The following is a 21,548-nucleotide window of genomic DNA, read 5'->3' on the forward strand; positions in this document are numbered from 1 at the left end:
AGTTGAAAGAATATAAGACACGGCACACAATGCGTGGCCATCAAGCCAAAATTATCGTTGCTTATTCAGCACTTTGACAGACCTTGCATTTCTAGGAGCAGGGGCTGCCCGAGAACAAGTATCCAGGCATGTTGTTGTCAAAACAGACGTGTCCAAGACTGGCTGGGTTGCCATGTGCAACGATCAAACAGCATTGGGATTTTGGACAGGACCTTGACTGCAGTGGCACATCAACTGGCTCGAGTTTCTGGCAATATTGCTGGCCCAGCAGAGGTTTCGACCATTGATACAGAGCAAGCATGTGTCGATCCGGACAGACAACACAGTGGGATAAACGTATAAACTGCCAAGGTGGTTTACGCTTACGACAAATCCCAAATCGCCCGCCATCTCCTCTGGAGTCAGAAGTGAATTATGTCACTGCGGGACACTCAAATCCCAGGTTAACTCAAATCGCGCAGCAGATGGACTCTTTAAAGCATGCTCAAAGAAAGGTCTCTTAAGCACATTTGTACATTCACAGGAAAAGTCAATCAGGTAACTTAATCAATTTATGGTAAATAAACAAAGATTTGTAATGTTCACAGTAGTTAATACAACATGGATTAATAATGAAGAATACTTCTACAGCATTTATGAATCTTAATTAATGCTACATTTAAAATCAAAACTTTGTGTTAAAATAAACAATGAATTCAATGAGATTTTAATACTGCTTTAATGCTGTAAAAAATATACTGCACATTATTTCATGTTTTAAAATGCATTGACTAATGTCAACAAATTACATTACTTAGGGATGCACCAATATGAATATTTTGGCCGATACCGATAACCGATAATTCTTTATATTTGAAAGCCGATAACCGATATATCGGCCGATAAACTTAAATCCAAAATTTTTTATCTAATTTTGAGAGCCTGATTACAAAAACAAAAGTCTCACAATTAAATCCATGTCCCAAGCGCACAATTATAATGATGTTCTCAGCCGATATGACAGATTTGCGTTGCACATGTTGTCCCGAACCAGATTTTCATTTTTTGAAGAGATTTTAATCATATTTCAAGAAATTCAAAAACATAAACAGTTCTCAACAAGTGTCTCAGCTGAAGGGAATAATACATTATTTATCGGCTTTAATATATCGGACACATTTTCTTACCAGGCCGATAACGATAACATTAAAAATGAACATATATCGGCCGATACCGATATGTTGGCCGATATATATCGTGCATCTCTAACATTACTACAAAGTGTTACCATACGATTAACTTAAAATAATCTTTTACCCAATGTGTGTGTACAATACATCAGTATCACGTTATCAGCATGCGAATGCTAAACTTCACCTGAGCAGCATAATTTGTTCCAAATCAGTGACTTGATTTCTTTGTCAGTTAGAATGTTGCCTTAAAAGGCAGCTCACTACGTTTTGGAGCAATAAACACTCTCGAGTTAAACTTCACTGAGACATGAAATGTAGTTTCTTAGGCGCAAGTATTGTTCTTTGTTGTGGGCAATCAGGCCTGGATAATTATCTCCCACTCAATCAAGGGAATTGATTCACAACATACTGGCTCCACTCCTAGAATTCCACTAATGGTGCAGGCTACTCCGACACGCGGTCATAAATCCTGTGTGCAGGCTTACCGGGTCACATAACGCGGGGTTTGGAAGTGACAGGGAGAGGTGCAAGGAGGTGGGTAACATGCACGCTCTGCCAGCTCAATGCAGAATCTCCTGGCATAATGACACCCTAGAGGGAATGGTAACACTTTATTTGAAGGGGTGTGCATAAGACTGACATGACACTGTCATAAACATGACGTAACTCCTGTCATGAACATGAAGGAGTCTTTATGAATGTTTATGACTGTTGTCATTAAGTGTCGTTCAGTAAATTATGACACTTTATGACAAGACAAAAATGTCTTGATTATGACAACTTGACATTAACAAAGACAGAGATGTCTTTGTTATGACAACTTGACATTAACCAATAACTCATAACTAGTCCAACATGTTCCACTTTACTTGAGGTATTGGGAAATATTAATGACACTGTTAAATCATTTGACAGTGTAATAACCCTTAATGACATCTTTATAACTAGTACAATGTGTTCCACTTTACTTGAGGACAAGTAAAATATTTATGTCACAGTTATAATGGTGTCATGACAACCAAACTTAAAACCAACCATAACATATGACAGGGTAATGTAATGTTAACACAAAGCTAAATAACTTCTTTAAGTTTGATAATTAGACCTGTTATGACATATTTGTTACAGGTTGACAGGTTATGATTTCTTAGTTAATGTCAAGTTGTCATAACAAAGACATTTTTATCTTGGGTTAATGTCAAATTGTCATAACAAAGACATTTTTTTGTCTTTGTTAATGTCAAGTAGTCATAAAAAATACATTTTTTGTCTTTGTTAATGTCAAGTTGTCATAAAGACATTTTTTTGTCTTTGTTAATGTCATGTTGTCATAACAAAGACATTTTAAACAATGTCAACTTTGCATTAAAAGTGTCATAATTTACTGAATGACATGTTTATGACAGTGTCATGTCAGTCTTATGTACACCCCTTCAAATATAGTGTTACCCTAACAATTAAGGGGGGGGGGGGGGGGGTAACTATAACTATAACTAACTAAGAATAACTATTCTTTTGTAACTACTGTATAAGAATTACACTATATAATTTATGCAGTGCAGACTGTTTGATAACTATTACATTTCTGTATATTTCCTACCTGTTGTACAGGTAGGAAGGGGACAGGAGGTAAATAACACATTTATTAAAATGGGTTTATGTGAGGATTGTTTTAAAGTTCACTTAAATTAAAAGTTGTTATTTTTTGAAGCCTAATAAATATTAATTCATTTCTTTGAAGTGTCGTATTGTATTGAATGTAGGGCTGTCGAAGTTAATGTGGCAAAGCATTAACAGTTACATAGTGATGCTAAAGCAGGCTCTATTTGACCCTGTGAATCACCCATAGTTCAAGCCAGGGTTGCCAAGTCCATGTTTTTTTTTTTTTTCTACAAAAAACATTTGTAGCTTGCCTCCCATCCAACCATAGCAAAGAGCTATGTGCTAGTTACTACTGATAAGAAACAAAAGTCTCAGCTTTCAAGTTCGGTCCATTTTATCACAAATTTGACACTCTTAAAGGGATACTGCACTGTTTTTTTTCATATTAAACTGTTATTCCGTTAACTAAGATGAGTTGATACATACCTCTCTGGTCTCAGTGCGTGCACTGAATCGCTCTGGCGCACGAGACACTTTGATAGCACTTAACTATCCCAGTTCATTCAATATGGGCCAAGCAGAGAAGCGACCAAACACCTCCACGTTTTCCCTATTTAAATACAGTTACACGAGCAGAGTACACAAACAAAAATTGGTGACACAAAATAAAATGTTGCACTTTTCTAAGAGTGTAAAGTGGATAACTATAATGTATGACGGAATACAACAGCAAGTGCTTGGGAGCACTTCAACTCGGCGTAGTAATATCATCACTCGTGAAAAATCCTCTCCCTCTCCAGAGCGATGATATTACTGCGCCGAGTCCATAGATATATATGCGCTGAATCGAAGTGCTCCCAATCACTTGCTGTGGTATTCGATCAAAGTGCGATCAAAGTGTCTCGCACGCCAGAGCGATTGAGTGCACGCGACGCTGAGACGAGAGTGGTATGCATCAACTCGTCTTATTTAAGGGAATAACATAGTTTAATATGAAAAAAAAACGGTGGAGTATCCCTTTAAATGTGATCTGACAGATCATGACACTTATATATACATCCAAACTAGAATAATATCAGCAGGTCAGGAAACATGAACTCAATTTGAGGCCATGTCTAATAAATTTGATAATCCAGTGGCAGGCAGACTTGCTGTTCTGACATCTCCAGTTGTTTTTTAGCCGTCTGAATGTTCTCTAAACCCTCCTTTCTTTCAGAGTGCTCTGGTGTTTGGGTCAGATGGGATTAAGAGATTAGATGAGTTTAGCTAATTGCTAGTGCTGTGTAATTAACACAGGGGTCAAAAAACCTGACCTCTACGTCATGTCACAACAACATTTGAACTAATCAATCGATGCCAGGGGAATAACTTCCTAAAACTTAACTTTCGAGAGACATTTCAAAATAGTTTTTTTTTTTCTAGCTACTATTTGCAAAAAAGTGGTGTAGTATGAAAAAGCTCTCGAAAATTGTCCTCCTGTCTCACATAAAACTGTAGCGATTCGAGTCCCTGCAGCATTTCAATCTAGTTAAAACATATGGTTGTTTGTCATTTTATGATAGTAAAAATCACTACTTTGATTGCCATTCAAAAATTAGTGGTTGAAGTTTGTTTTTATGTTTTTGAACAAAGTCTCTTATGTTCACCATTTATTTAAAGAGTGATAAAGTAATATAGAATTTAAAAGAACTAAATTCTATTTTAATATACTGTCAATTTACACAGCAAGGCTGATTTTTTTTAGCAGCCATTAACCCAGTCTTCAGTGTCACATGATACTTCAGAAATTCTACTATGCTGATTTAGTGCTCATGTAACACTTAATATTAATGCTATAAACAGCTGTGTTTAATATTTGTGAGAATACGGTTTTTTTTTTTTTCAGGATTCTTTGAGGAATAGAAAGCAGCATTTATTTACTCTAAATGTCTTCACTGTCACTTTTGATCAATTTAATGAACTGAATAAAAGTATTAATTTAAAATGGTAAGACAATAAGGTTCCATTTGTTAACATTAGTTAAAAACATGCATACACCATCATGGAACTAACAATGAAAAATACTTTGAAAGCATTTATTAATCTCAGTTTATTTTAATATTTACTGCTACATTATTAAAATCAAAACGTTTTATCTACTAATATTTAATGGACCTGAGCTAGCATGAACTATGAACTTTTGCATTTGAATTAACATTAAGAAAGATAAATTATACTTATTGCTCATTGTTCGTTCATGTTAGTTTAATTGCATTAACTGACATAAGGTCAAAAACAAATTTTGAACGGCATTAGAGCACTAAATACTTTAAAGGGTTAGTTCACCCAAAAATGAAAATTAAGTCCCCCTAAGTACTCACCAACCCCGTAAGACCTTCGTTCATCTTCGGAACACAAATGAAGATATTTTTGATTAAATTTGAGAGCTGTAAAACTACCACATAGGCTCCTAAGGGACTGGCTCTTGACGGCCCAGAAAGTCAATGAAGAAAATGTTTAAATATCCCATGTGACTACAGTGGCTCAACTATAAGTTTATCAAGCGACGAGAATACTTTTTGTGCGAAAAAACAAACAAAAATAACGACTTTATTCGTCTATTCCTTTTCTTCCTTGTTGGCCTGAAACGAGACTTCCATACGATTTTCACGGCGCATGCGCGAGAATTGCGATCTCCTTCAACTACTTCAGTTCAGTTCTCGCGCATGCGTCGTGGAAATCGTATGGAAGTCTTGTTTCAGGCCAACAAGGAAGAAAAGGAATAGACGAATAAAGTCGTTATTTTTGTTTGTTTTTTCGCACAAAAAGTAGTGGGGGTGAGTAATTAATGACTTAATTTTCATTTTTGGGTGAACTAACCCTTTAAATGAAGACATAAGCAAAGAGTTTCGTGTGCTAGAATTGTTGTGTCAAGTTGTTAGACCGATTGCTAGCACTGTTTAATGAGGTTGAGAGCAATTTATCGGCAGGACACTAAATTTTGCTGTAATATTCTCATCTGTAAGTGATAGAATATCAAAGTAAAATGAGAGTTTCCATTAAGCAAAACAGCTAAAATTAACAGCAAATGAGAGATTAAATATTATAGCCTTCAAGAAATCAAAACTCCTTGAAGCCAATAAGCAGGCAAAGCTTGGCAAATCCAGTAATTTTTTGACTCGAATTACTTGGTAGCTTGAAAACACAACATTGTTTCATGGAGGACTGAAAAAAAAAGCCCCGTCACTCTTACTCTCAAGAATGATGTAAAATCAGCCAATAATGGTCTAGCCCCAGTGTATTCAGCAATATGCATCAGACAGTCAGTTAATAGACTTTGGGTGCCAAACAAAACTATTCCTGTCTCACTATCAAACAACCAGGGCGAATGGAATCTGTTGAAGCAATTTTCACAATAGAATGTTTCCAATAACTAATTTACAGAGAAAAGCCCCATGAAGCAACCTCAGATAAGTGTCTTGCTCAATGGCACAACAGTGAGCCTCATGGCTAGCTCCTTCGCAGGTATCGAACCAGCAGCCCTTTCAATTACCTCCTGCGTCTTAATCACTATAACATCTCACAGAAATAAAACATACAAAATACAACTGTTGTCCACTTTTGATAAAGTAAAGTGTACAATTATGCCTTCAGCCTTCTGAACATGAAATGTCTGAAAATGACACTTCAGTTCTAGCAGTTTTGGCTAGTGCGTTTGTTTGGGTCGCTCTCTTTTTTCGTTCTGTCGTTTGACAGGCCGCCTGCTGGCTTTAATGAAGACAGATAAAAGGAGGAGTGGGGTATCATCTGCGTCTAGGGATGAGGCGTGAAACTGGGTTTAATTGCCTCCATGATGAAGAGCCTTGAGGAGAGATTCATTGCCCCTCGTCCAGCTACTGCGAGTACACAGCACCCATTTCGAGACTCGTCTCTTTGTGAAGTTCAGTCGACATGCTTTGACCCTGTCCTGGATGATAACAAACCCAGGAGAGAGGATTTCAGTCACAAACTCAAATAAAGAGTCATGACGTGTAAGACTAAAATGTAACTGGTTTGACCTACTTTTTTTTTTTTTTTTACAGATATTAACACTTCTCATTTCTTACATTGTTCTTATGCTGAATGGTGGAATCTTTTAAATCTATAATACCATTATTCCTCGTAATTGTTAAAAGTTCTTAAATATTAAGTTTGCCCATGAATTATGCCATTTAAAGTTTGCATCACATAAGTACACAGTAAAGGTAAACGATAATCGATTTGTCGACTATTTGTTACCTATATATACACAGTATATACCTTTGTTACCTATACAGTATATAGCATAATCTGTTATAAGTATTTATGCTTAAATTTTAGGCTGGTTCTTAAACATTGGGTGCTAAAACATGTATGGTAAACCCATTTACAAATCAAATAATCGATTTGTCGACTATTTGTTACTGATATATATGCATAATATGTTATCAATATTTACGGTTAAATTTTAGGTTGGTTCTGAAACATTGGGTTTACCCATAAATGGTGCTAAAACAAAGTTTCAAATTCATACACACTAGTAAAGATATGATAATAGACTTGACCTTTTTTTTTCTTTCTGATATGTGGTGCCGATATCATCAATTGGTTTCAAATTTTATACAGTACAAATGGACAAAAAATATGTTTAGGTTAACTAAAAGGCGCTATTTGGTAAGGCCGAATGCACAATTTACAATTGTTGCTGGTTTCCAATGGGACATGCTTATAGAAGACACTGTTCAACAACAGTTAGATTGAACTAGTTGCAACTAGAACTACTAGATTGGACAACTCCTCTAGAAGTCGACCATCTTGGCCCACCGAAAGTAAGGATTTGGGTAGATTAATAACAAAATGCACAAAACCCCTTTTTTTTTAATCAAAAGTCTCAGAATCTGAGAGTCAGTCTGACACATAGCACATTGGTTATTAACTAAAACCTTTAAACCTCTCAGAGCTGTTTAATTACAGCAGGTATTTGATCAAAGGCCCTCAAAGTAAACGGGTTAATTTGCATCAATCTGAGAATATGCACAAAATATGCTGTAACCCCACAGCACAATTCTCTCTCTCTCTCTCTGAGCTGAAAGGACCGATAATGAACTAGAGGCTAAGGGTTATCAAAATAATTTGGTGCTAATTTGTTCATTTCAAGAGAACTTAATGGCCTTTCAAATGCTCTAGCTTGCTCAAAAGGGATCTGACATCTGTGGTCCTTTAGACCTCATTGACCACCAGGGCAACAATAGCTAGAATGAAAACTAATTCATCAGTCTGATTTTTCTCACTGCAATACTGCTTTCCCTTCACCTCTACATTTGACAAATGACCTTAGAGTTTTCCAGCGATAGATTTTTTCCTTCAACCAAAATAAGTTATCAAGTAAAGAAAAGCACAGAGCATGAAACAATTGTGTTCAAAAACAGCTCAATATCAACAGTGGAAATTAGAGATGCACCCACCATAAATCAAAAACTCCAGGTGTTTAGTTTTATTTTGGCCGATCTCTATTCTTTACTTGCACACAAATGTCAATGACATTTGTGTGGAATTATTAAGCCTGTAAATAGGACATTAACACAGGCCAGAGACTGGAAACGCTAAAAACCAATGCAAAGAAGAAAACACGAATGCCATTGCCAACACAAAATACTTTACACAGCATAATATGAATATGCTATAATATAGGATATAGAATATAGGAAAACAGAAATATTGAATTGGGGTGGAGGTTGGCCATCTCTGAGAGGAACTGACCATAGATTTGTAAAGGCTAGATATGCCATCCACGCTGCTGGCCAATGGAGGTCGATGTCTGCAACTGGCGGCCATCTTGTCACAGGCAGCTCGCTCACTCGTAACATTGTGTTAATGGTACATCTACTATTTAAATGACCATAACTTGCTCAATTTTCTACCGATTTTCAAACGGTTTGTTTTGTTATAAACGTCAGAGATGTAGTTATGACACTGCATACTTATGAATAAAAAGTGTATAAATAAATAATCATCCAGATAATTATAGCCACGTTAATAACGTTTGTAAGAAACCAACCCGTTTGTAAATCCGTCAAGATTTCAACGAGATAAAAGCATTTGTGTTCGTGCTGACCACTCATCTTGTCATCAGCTTGTCTGTGACAAGATGGCCGCCGGTGATGACGATGGAAACTCCGCCGTAACACATCTAGCCTTTATATACATATCTATGGAACTGACGGTCTTCAGAAAAGTTTCAATTGCATTTTCTTTTCATATTACCAGCTGATTTTTCATAAGCGCCACCTACTGTCAGAGAGTGAAATTGCATATTCATTCAGTCCGTCTGGTGTTTTTGTTTTGTGCAGGTGTCTTATGTAGCATAATTTCACAAATCTAAAGTATGATGATTCTGTTTTTTGCTCATACTATATGCGAGTAGCATATTTGTTTCAATCGGGATACAAATGCAGTGATTTTCTCTAATTTCAAATGGCTACAAAAACACAGATTTTTTTTTTTTTAGTTTAGTTTGCCTGTAATATAGCAAATAAACCACAAACACATTTTCTTAACACCGGTATCGGAATAGTGCATGAAAAAACATGATCTGTGCATTACTACCGGAAATAACTGGTGTTGAGGACTGGTGGCCGTGCAATGTAATCTGGCAATGTTAGTTTCTCTGGAGTCTCCCGGAATGAAATTAATGGAAAAATTCTTTCATCCTCCTGCACGTAACCCTAGACGACCAAAGCTCATCTGTATGTTGAAAGAGTGAAGCGAGCTAATTAGGGATTTTTTACCTCACGGGAGAAAAATGAGAGAGAATGCAGTAGTCCATCAGAACTGCCAAGGTCTCCACACTGACTCATTCAAAGGCTGAAGGATATTTGGAGTACTGAAGGGTTGTTATTGATATGGTATCAGGAATACAGATTCACAAAAGTATTCAGTTATTTATTATTAAGTCAAAAATGAAATTCAATAGAAAAGAAAAAGAATTTAGAAAAAGAAAAAGAAATTTAGAAAGAATGTCTCGGAGATCCGAATCGGACAACAGACGTTGCCTAGCAACACGCCCCCTTTCCTCGGATTTCTCCTCTCGGACGTCGGACAACTGTGAGGACACCGAGCAAGAATTCCGTTTTGGAATTCAAGATGGCTGCGCCCTGTGACTTGTAAGAATGAATTGTTTTCATTGTTTTTGAACCGCTTTGGTATTTTAAATGACGGTTATAATCACTCATATTACGGTGTCCCCTGTAGGTATGGGAATCGGTTGTTGTGAGTGCAATTAATGACGTTGCCAGCGTTGCTAACAGAAGATTAACATGAAAAACATTAAATAAAGTGAACATTTTCAAGTTCAAATGGCTGCGTTTTGATAAGGTGTAGTCATAATAAATTTTTTTTAATGTAAGTGCCTGGTACTCGACCAGTGCTACCATTATAACAGCTTTTCTGGGTGGCGTCCACTTTTTTCTCCGACTTGGACACGCAAAACAAATAGAACGCTTGAAGTGTGGACGTGATGTCAAATCCGAGGTCCGAGTCGGTTTGTTGGCTATAATAGAAGGCACCATTAGCCAGTACTTTCTAGGTAAGTAAACTGTAAACTTACTGTACTGTACAGTAAAAGGAAGTGTTACCGATATTTCTTAGTGACCTGGGTATTAAGTAATAAAAACAACTGTAAAGCGGGACTCCTGTTTGTTTTGCCAGTGCCCAAGGTTAAATGGCATGATAAATATTTTTGTCCATATATATTAATTTAAAAATATATATTAATAAGGAAATTTACACATAAAGTTACAATTGGGAGCACAAATTCAAAGTCAGGGTGATACAACTGTCCTGATAGCATAATGAAACCAACGAGAAATGAAAAATGTCTTTTCATTAATCTTGTATACTTTTATATGTCACTGACCTATTTAAAAAAAAAAAATGCCTATTTCCTGGAGGCTTACCAACAGTGCACAATTTTGGATGTCTCCCTTATCTGACCCATCTATATCTGGTCTTGGAATCTCTGCTAACAGGCTGATGAATCAGGTGTGATTGATTAGGAGGAGATCGAAAATGTGTAGCGTCTTCAGGAACAAGGTTGGGAAACACTGGTCTACTGGGCATTTGCCAAATATCAACTGCTAAGATAGACCATCTTCGGGAAAGAAGTTTGTTTTTCATTTGGAATAAATAATGTACACTGGTGAACTGTGACCAATAATACATGAGTGAAGAACATTCAAAGATGATCAAATTGATTTTAAAAATCGCCTAAATTGGTTATACAAGTATCCTAGAATTCTTCCATATTCCATGTTTAGCACTGTTTCCATATAACTGGGGAAGAAGAGAGAAAATTTGTGTTCTGTGGAGGGTGAACTACTGTCAAACCCTGTGCTCGGTGCTGACAGAACGTATTCACGGATCAGAACCACAACAGTGCACGCTGTGTCACTATCACTGCAGAATCTCATCACTCCTGCGCTACTGTCAGTGATCAGACACCTAGACTGAAGAAGACGTAGATGTCTAATGGCACGTCAGCTTGGAGCAGGCTAGAAGAAGACTGGTCAAGCTGCCAGGGAAGAAAGAAGTGTCAGCAAGCCTGGCTGAGCACTGAAAGATGCTGGGATGGTTGAGGGGTGATTGTACATAGGACCAGATATTGCCTGTACACAAGGAAATCAAGCTGAGAGAAAGAGAGAGAGAGTGCTTGTTGCTTACCCTTGTGGTTGAAGGACCATATGCACTGCTTGCTCTGAACGTCCCACATCCTGAGAGTCTCGTCATTGGAGCCGGACAGCAGGAGTGTGCCGTCCATTGACACCGAGAGACATGTCACCAGATTTCTGTTTAGGAGGAGAAAGACTTTTTAAAGTGAAACATTCTAAGTGCAGATTTTGTTTTATCTGCTCTGCATAATATATTGCGTTTTAAAAAAATGCAATCGTTGGGTGGTGGTTGACATAAATGCATGACATGGTGCTCATATAGACCATTTCACAAGATGTAAACAACACTGGTCCAGAAGCACTTCCTGTTTCAGTTTTTTAACACTACATAAAAGCTGGGATAAAATACAACCAACAGAACATTTAAAACTGAATCAAAAAGTTAAACAAACATCTTTAAGATGTTTTCTTTACATGTGAAATAAAGAAAACAGTTACAAACTGAAACAGGAAGTGTTTCTGGACCAGTGTTGTTTACATCTTGTGAAATGGTCTATAGAAGCAGGTTATATAGGAGAAGCAGGGGGGGGGGGGGGAGTCTAAGGTTGAGAACCACTGGTGTAGAGTATGGGCCAATCCCAATTCTACCCCTTACCCCTTCACTTTCCCCTAGCCCTACCCCTTCGCCTTCCCCTTGACCCTTGAAACAGAGTGGCAATGCGTAGGGGTGAAAATATTCCCCTAAGAAAAGGGACACCACTACGCCTCCGTTAAACGTCATTATAAGTCGTCGCTAGCGCCTACGTCACAGGAAATGCGCCGATGTTTATCACAACTTCCAAGATGCCGTCGACAGCTGCAGTTATCTCAGTCGCGTGGGTTACAGCTATTTTCTTGCATTTATCTTGTGAAGTTCGCAGGAAACAACGGAGACGAAAATATGTTGCGGGACTATCGTTAGCAAACTACAGTAATTTTAGCGATTGTTTTTTTTTTTTTAACAAACGTTTCTGTGAAGAAACTGACCGTAAATATGAACACAATATTGAATGCAACATAAAGCAAATCATTTTTTTGTCATTACAATACTTATTAAAGCCACAAATACTTAAATTTATGGGTCTCCTTTGTCGCTTGGGCAGCCAGCCTGGGTTAGCAGTGACACTTCTCATACCCCTTCGTTTGAAGTGTGCTCCCGAAAAATCTTCGTTTGAAGCGCTATCTGGCCCTTCTCCCTAGCCCTCCCCCTCTAACCAAAAGAGAATTGGGACAACCCTACCCCTTCACGTGGACGCGCAAAACGGAGGGGAAGGGGAAAGTGAAGGGGTAAGGGGTAGAATTGGGATTGGCCCTATATAGAGTCTAAAGTCTAAGCCAAAATAAAATATTTTTTTCTCAAATAAATGAACATGTGTTTGTTAAAGTAACCAAATAAAGTAACCAGCAGATGCCAATTTTGCAATTCTTGCTGTGTGTAACCTCAAAAACACAGTAAATGGAGGTTGTGATTACACCTCCTGCCTGCACCGTCTTACAGGCAGAGCTTCAGCACAACGGACAGAAAGAAGAAATTTAATCCAAAATGAGTAGAAGCCAGAAACTTTCACCTTTCTTCCTTTCATTGATTGAACTTTGTGCTCCAGCAAAAAAAAAAAAAAATTAAAAGTAATGATGGAGGACAGACACATGGGTCACACCAAAGAGCAAAAAAACCTCACCTGTGTCCTTTAAACACCTGATCGCCGTCGCTGTCCGACTGGAAGGTTTTGTCCCGGCTTAAACTCTGCCAAGCAGGAAAGAAAGAGAGAAAAAGAACAAAGGGGAAAAAGAAACATTTATCTTCAATGTGGAGAAAACAATCCATATGCTAACATGGGTCGATAATAACGACAGCCTGCTGGCTCGGGGTCAGTCAGTGTTCGAGTTACGGGTCTCGCTTCATCTTAAACTCGTTGATCATGTACATGTTTTTATGTCAACTGGGGTAGCTGAAAAGAAAAACCTTTTAGTTGAGCACTGGCTAAGAATTTGTCTCACAAGAGCCAATTAGCCTGGTATACACACAATCACAGTCCATCCTGCAGCCTCCATAAGGTACCAGGGGATTTAGCCCTGACTGTCTCCTAAACGGTCTGATCGATTAACTTAATGGCATTAATTAAGCAAGAGGCTGTGGGAGTATGGTGGCCTGGCCTGGACCATTGCTGACTCAAATCATTACATCACCTCTTTAAAGACTGGCAATAAGGAGCATCAATAATACATGACAGGAAGAGTTAAAGCCAGGAGATATCTGGACATTCTGGAAGGAAAAGCACGTCTTTCATATTCAGATTTGCACATTAATACAGACAGACGTCGCACTCGTCCGGAAATAAAATCCATGCGATTAGGAGGAGGAAATAGTTAATTCAAATAATAGAGCCGTTCAGTTTGTCGTCCTGAAAGCCAGAGGAGAATTGGCAATTTCAAGCCATGAATTCCCTCTGGAATATATCAAAGGTTTAAGAATAGCAGTTTTTGATTTAAGATTAAAAGGACGTCTGTGGTTAAAATGACTGATTTCACGATGTGTTCAAAGTCGATTAAAAAATATTATACTTTAAACATTGTACTAAAATATATTTGAGACCACTGTGTACAATAAACCATAATAAAACAAAAAAATTGCTACAAGCTACCAAAAGGATTTGAGTTCATGTGCTTAAGAACCGATGTTGTCCATTTATAGCAACTTACACTACCGTTCAAAAGTTTGGGGTCATTCTTTTTTATGATTTAGAAAGACTTCTCTTATGCTTACTAAGACTGCATTGATTTGAATGCAAATACAGTAAAAACTGTAATATTGACAAATATTATTAGTTTTAAATAACCGTTTTCTATTTGAATCCATTTTGAAATGTAATTTATTCCAGTGATGGCGAAGCTGAAATTTGTACTTTTCGTAATTTACAGTATGTACTGAGTAATATTAATGGGGTCTATGCACGGCGGTATTTCTGGTGAAGGTGTGAGGATGCTCGATAACTTCCGCCGATCGTAGAGTCCAATGCAATACCAAGAATTTATATTGAATTTTATACTCCATGGTTATACTAAAGAAAACAGTCACAAAAACAGACAAAACAGACATCCCTCGTTGTGTTTATGCTTCTTTTTAAAATTATATTAAATCAACATAACTATATATAAAATTACATCTAAACGTATGTACGTTTCGTTTCAAAGACGGGAAGACGGTAAATTTTGAAGACTCTGCCATAATCCCGTTTTCCTCTGTTCTCCTCTGCTTTAATCTCCACAACCGGAAATGGACGAGCATCCTTGCGTCAAATGCGGAACTTATGCGTGCATTTAGCCCATTAACTACAAGTACTTACTATTGGGTAATGGTTAGGATTTGGGTTAGTTGCATTCAATTCTTTATAATTTATCAACCTTTTTCATAACAAGTCTATTAACGTTTAGATTATGACAGGCACTTCTGGTTTGGATCACTCCTCCATAGACTTCCTAGGGACTAGCACTTGACAGCCCATAAAGTCATTCAAGAAAATGTTTAAATATTCCATATGCCTACAGCGGCTCAATTATAAGTTTATCAAGCGACGAGAAAACTTTTTGTGCGAAAAAAAAAAACATAAATAACGACTTTATTCGACGATTCCATTACTTCCTTGTGGGCCTTGAGACGAGAATTGAAGAGATTTCCAGAACGCAGGCGCGAGAACTGAGATGAGGACGTTCTTCTCCGACTACTTCTTGTTACCGGCTGCTCACCGCTTAGGAGTATTACCGCCACCTACCGTATAAGATGATGATCCATATATAAGGCGCTCCGGATTGTAAGGCGCACAGCACTGTCGTATTTGAGAAGATTAAAGGCTTTTAAGTGCGCCTTATAGTGCGGAAAATACGGTAATTGAAACGTGTATGTACAGTGCGCGTCTTCCTCTGCTTGTAAATAGAAAATTTTGCGCTTCCAGCTATATCAGCACATCATCTTATACGGTAGGGGACGGTAATACTAGCGGTAAGCAGCCGGTAACAAGAGGTAGTCGACGAAGAACGTCCTCGCGCATGCGTTCTGGAAATCTCTTCAATTCTCGTCTCAAGGCCCATAAGGAAGTAATGAATTAGTCGAATAAAGTCGTTATTTATGTTTTTTTCTCGCATAAAAAGTATTCTCGTCGCTTGATAAACTTATAATTGGGCCGCTGTAGGCACATGGAATATTTAAACATTTTCTTTAATGACTTTATGGGCCGTTAAGTGCTAGTCCCTTAGGAAGTCTATGGAGGAGTGATCCAGCTCTCAAATTTAATCAAAAATATCTTCATTTGTGTTCCAAAGATGAACGAAGGTTTTACGGGGTTGGTACAGCATGGGGGTGAGTAATTAATGACTTAATTTTCATTTTTGGGTGAACTAACCCTTTAAGGTTCTATTTGGAACCTTTTGTTCTAAGAGTGTATGACACCGCTTTGGTGTTTGTTTTTTTTTTGTTTGTTTTTTTGGTGTTCAGAAAGCCATTTGAGTTTGCAACAACGAGGTTGAGTAAATAATTACATGATTTTCATATTGAACTGTTCCTTTATTCTAATCTTGATGGGGAAAATAAACACTAAAAGCAAGTTAAGCAAGCTTTGTATACAGCAGGGATGTTCAGAGCATGAGTTTAAGAGCAAACAGATGTCTTTCTGAGGCAGAAAGCTTGACAGGATTAGATTTTAAAAACATTCAGCAGTAACACACACTCTCGCCATTGAACATAAATGTTTCTTTTTCCCCTTTGTTCTCTCTCTCTCTCTCTCTCTCTCTCTCTCTCTCTCTCTCATCTTTTTGTAACTCTAAACTCTTTTTCTATCAAAATATGACAATTTCAACCCTTGAAATTGTCATCACTAAAAGACCATCTAAAAATACAAGGGTAAGGAAACTGAGCTGAGGAAGCACTTTTTTAACCTTTGAGGCAGGGTGAAGAGTTCAATGAAACTGCTGGATTGAAAAGAGAAGGTTAACAGATTTGGTATAAGGTTACAACTGTATCATAAATTTTGTTTGTTTGTTTTTTACATGAAATCCAATACACCATTACACCTCAAGCCCTGAAAAGAGGATTTTTTTCTTTTTTTCCCCCACAAATTTTACTGGCAAGTGATTGTATTGTGTTCAAAGGAAAATGTCTAACCCAATTAGAGCAAGAAGATTGAGGCCGACGTTTTGGAATGAAGTCAGGATGCCAGATTCAAAGACTCCTAAGACTGTATTAGGGATAATGAATGAGTTTATTGTGAAATACAGTGAAACTTGGTTTGGTTTTGGGTTAGTCGCATATATTTATGCAACAGTTATAATTATTCTGGTCACACTTTAGTTTAGGGTTCAAATCTCACAATTAACTAACTATTTACTACAACTTTTGCCTCAATAAATTCCCAATTACTGCTTGTTAAAAGTTATTAAGGTAGAAGTGAAATTTAGGTATTGGGTAGGATTAAGAGATGTAGAATATGGTCATGCAGAGCCAGGTTTTATCATATTTATATGCTTTATAAGTATTAATAAACAGCCTAGTAATATGCATGCTAATAAGCAACTAGTTCACAATGAGAATTGGATCCTAAACTAAAGTGTTAATGTATTACTATAGTAACTACATGTAACATATGTTACAATGACACCGTGAAATAATTCGCGAAATTCGCGTCCGAAATGATTGAGGTTTTCGTCCTTCATGAAAAAAAATCAAATCAGATTGGATTTTCTGCGTTTTTCGTATCTGTAGCAAGCAGTTTGAAAGCAGTTTGAATGATGTTTTGACAATTCATAGCCACCGAATCACGAATACAAAAAAACACATACGAAAATTTCGGACTCAGTTTGCAATGGCCTTTACCCAGTATTGTAATAGAATGTTGTAAATTATTCTTTGTGCTTAAGTTGGCCATATTTCAAGAGCACATCCACAACAAGAGTTACACATTCAGACAAGAATGGTCAATTTCACGAATGCATTCGCAATATAAGTTGTATTGTGACTTGAAATGAAAAATTGACAATAGACATTCCCGACTTCTCATATCCCACCAATTAATCTCCCTTTGAAACCAACTTTAAGACAGCACATACAATTATTAAAGAGCCCCTATCATAGCATTTGAAATGTTCCTATTTTTGTTTTAGGAGTTCCCAAAAACAGTTTAACATGCAGGCAAAGATAAAAAAAACACTTTATTTAGTCTCATAATATGCATTTATTTTTAACTGATTTGCTCACCGACTCCCAAATGATTCGTACAACGACTCATTTTTCCAAACCACTCCTTTGCGTGACGCTAATCGGCGGTGATTGGTCAGATGACCCAGTCAGTATTGTTTGTTAGCCCAACACAATAAACATATTGATAAAGCACTCCAGTACTACAAGACGCTCTATTCTTTATGACAACTCCAATAACAGTAGGCACGTTTCCATTACAGATTTGCGCAAAACTTTTGCGATATTTTCCAAATTTCGATAAAAAAAAACTATTGCGAAATGACGGTGTTTCCATTGAGTGTATTTTCATTTCGCAATTTCAATTTGCGCAAATTGAAGGGTAATGGAAACGCGGCTAGAGAAAAACATTTCACATATTTAAAAAAAATTGACATTGGAGACCTAGATGCTGCGCTGAGCGTAACTTTTACACACACACACACACACACACACACGCGCACACGCACATACTTATTCAATAATAAGTCCCTTCCCTCCTCGAGCCCCGATGCTACAAAACCATTCAAAACCCATGAAAGCAACAATTATTAATAATACTTGCAGGTTTTGATTCGGAGGAAGAAGCTGATCCATATACACTGGGTAAGTAAATTACTGAGCCCTCCTTCAGGAACAACCGCTTGCGAATCCACATTTGAATTCATTTATGTTTTTGAACAATTCGTAATTAAAATGATGAGAACACAATCAGGCTATACTGTTGTGGTATCATTGCAAATATGAACTCTAACCACCGATTCTTCACATGCTCGTCCCTGGTAAATGAAAACAAAGTGGCTGAACTATCTTTGCATTGTAGAACACAGCGTCTTCTCGACATGACGCTATGATGAAGTATTTGAATGACTTCAAGTTTACACTTCCATCTGCGCGCGCAGTAACTGGGCGCGGCCAATATGTCTCTACGTCACGATGTAACAGCTAATGACTCGTTTCAAAAACAATTCATTTCATAGACTCAGAGTCGACTCTCACTTTTGAAAGACAATAACTTTATATACGGTGCACTTTCAGATATAAATCTTTGCAGGATGTTTTCATTCCCTTAGAGCTATATTCCATACCATATGAAAAGTCATTTTCAAAAAATCCATGATAAGGGCTCTTTAAAAGTGCAAAAACCAGCTTTAGAAGTCAAAGATTTTCAAGTCTACCAATAAATAGCCTTTGAACATCTTGAAAGGTTTTAGAGACATGAAAAAATAAATAAATCAGGAAACCCTATAGACTACTAAGGCTGGCTGAGATTCCAGACGTGGGGAACAAAATGAAAAACTGAGAGGCTGAGAAAGCACGTCATTACCAGCTAATTAATGCCCTGATTAAAGTTTAACAATGATGATGAATGTATCAGGCCAGATTGGGAATGAATCACACACAGTTTCACCTCACAGTTTGGAAATACATGCAGAAATACATGCTTTCTCTCACAAATGCATTCACTTAAGACATGTATATAGAGCAAAAACACTTAAAACATAAATACTGCCTCAAGAGTAAAATTGTTAATTCATAAAAAAATCTGCCAAGCATCTCCTGTTAGGATTTTTAATATGAGTTTAGGAATACTTTATCATACGGAGAGCACTGTAAGATAAATCTTTGTATTAGCCTAAGTGCTGACTAGGAAAGGATGGGCTCATGCTGCCAAGTGTTGGTTCCACCAAACGTTTCTTTCCTCCATCTACACATCATCAAAGGGGGTATTTCAAGTTCACAAGGTAAAATTCAAAGGATGTACAGTACTATATAATGAATTGGTACCATATTGGTTATCGAATAATATGGGATTTTTAATTGTGCAAGGCAAGCTCATTTATTTTAAATGTAATTTACAGAAAAAAAAGAAAAAATAAACCATTTTTCATACAGTACTTTATAACGTGATGCCTTAATTCAGCATTTAAAACATTTAAAATTATTTATTAAAAATGTAATTTAAATGTCAGTCATAACAAAGAAAATAACTAGCGGCATACTGGCATTGGCCAGTACTGACATTTTAATAACATATTGTAATACATATATTACCCCACACAAATCACAAACAACTCATGAAAAACCATAGTGTATATATGCAAATATAAATGGAATTCGGGAGCTGCAGCAAATGAGTCTTTATTAGTATATAAAGAAATATATGTCTGTATGTTTCTTCTAGGGGTGGAACAGTACACAGAAGTCACGGTTCGGTTCGTACATCGGTTCAAACTTCATGGTTCGGTACGATTTCGGTACAATGGAGGGAAAAGCAAAACAAAAATACAGAAGGCATTGTATTTTTTAAATAAGTTTTATTAATAAAGACATAGAACCAGTTTATTTGTAGTGCACTGACAATAGTTTTATATAATTCGTTTATTAATTAAATGAATAAAAAGGCAAAAAGACCTTGCGATATGTTTGGTAATTGTTTCTGAATTAATTTGAAATTATTTCAGATCAATATATTTTTTTCCTTAATTTTTATAAACAATATTAATTAACGATTTAACATTATTCTCATCTGAATTATAAATATTTGATTTCTGTACAAAATAATACTACCATTAAAAACGCATTCGATTTTTTTTTTTAATCAATGCAGAATGTGTAAGACTAGTGCTCCGAGGAATATGACGAATGTCCAAAAGATGGGACCCACAGACTGTTTTGAAATGGAGTTGGATAAATATGTTTTGCTTTTAAAACAGTGTGTGTGATTTTGGTTGGGTGACAGTTGTAGGTTACAGTTTGTCAAGAGTTTACAGGGTGACAAAAGCACAATGTTATGTTATGTTTAAGTGTACACAAATATAAGAAGAATTTTTATGTTTTTTTTTACAGGTTTTTTTTTCTTCAGTTTTGATGTTTCCACTGTTCTATCGTGCCTCTCTCTCTCCCTCTCTCGCACGTACGCACACACACACAATGCAATCTTGACATCGCAGCCTGTTCATTATGCGGTCACACAAAACGCGAATAAAGCGCCAAATTCGCGTCTAGTTCGACGCAAAGCGAGGATGCGCGTATAAAGCCAACGTTTGAAGTGAACTTGCGTTTAGAGCTAGCTGATGGTGCAGATTATGTGTCCATAAAGAACCCGCGTAACTAACAGTAGTTCCGCATTACATTAATTAATATGCACGCGAGTTTAATTTATTTTTATACCGTGTATTCTCTGTGTAAATTCGTGCACCGAACCGTGACGCCAGTACCGTTTCGGTTCAATACGAATACATGTACCGTTCCACCCCTAGTTTCTTCACACAAAACTATCATATAACTTCATAGAATATAGTGAACAAGTCATATGGACAACTTTTATAGAGTCTTTTGTCACTTTTCAAGCTTGACAGCCACTGGTCACTTATGTTACATAGAAAAACAGCAGCATGAACATTCCACTAAACTCCTTATATGTTCCACAGAAGTCATAAAGGTTTTGAACAACATCAGGGTTGTAATAATTTCCACAAACCACAAAATTCCCAATACCAATGTTTTCCATAAGCAGATGTTTCTGCTGGTTGAGCTCATACAGGTCCTCATACTGTACCTTCTTAAAGCCAAAAGCACCTGCTAGGGAATAACCTACTCACAATGATCCAACAATGGGCTTTAAGTGAAACTGACAATGGCCATGACACCTGCATACGTTTCATCTTAAATTCCTTTTGAGGAGAGTGTTCTGGTGTAAGTGTAGAGTGAGGTGAGAATATGAGAAAACATATTCGTTTCAAATCCATTTTTGCCTTCCAGCACAGAATGCTTTCTCTAAGATGCCCTGACCTGGACTGAAATGGACAGCTCAAAAAAACAAACAAAAAAAAACACTTAAAATCA

General features: G+C 37.0%; 1 protein-coding gene across 1 annotated transcript in view; it reads right to left on the reverse strand.

Moving 5' to 3' along the window:
• wdr18 (WD repeat domain 18) overlaps positions 1-21,548 on the reverse strand; it is a 99,971-nt gene that overhangs the window by 35,805 nt on the left and 42,618 nt on the right. The window contains exons 6-7 of the mRNA XM_039655908.2: positions 13,156-13,220; positions 11,490-11,614 (exon numbers count right to left, since the gene is read on the reverse strand). Of these exons, the coding sequence (XP_039511842.2) occupies positions 11,490-11,614; positions 13,156-13,220 (190 nt within the window). The remainder of the gene's footprint in view (positions 1-11,489; positions 11,615-13,155; positions 13,221-21,548) is intronic.

This window comes from Pimephales promelas, chromosome 21 (assembly GCF_988280905.1).
Source record: "Pimephales promelas chromosome 21, fPimPro1.hap1.1, whole genome shotgun sequence".
NCBI classification, from domain to species: Eukaryota; Metazoa; Chordata; class Actinopteri; order Cypriniformes; family Leuciscidae; genus Pimephales; species Pimephales promelas.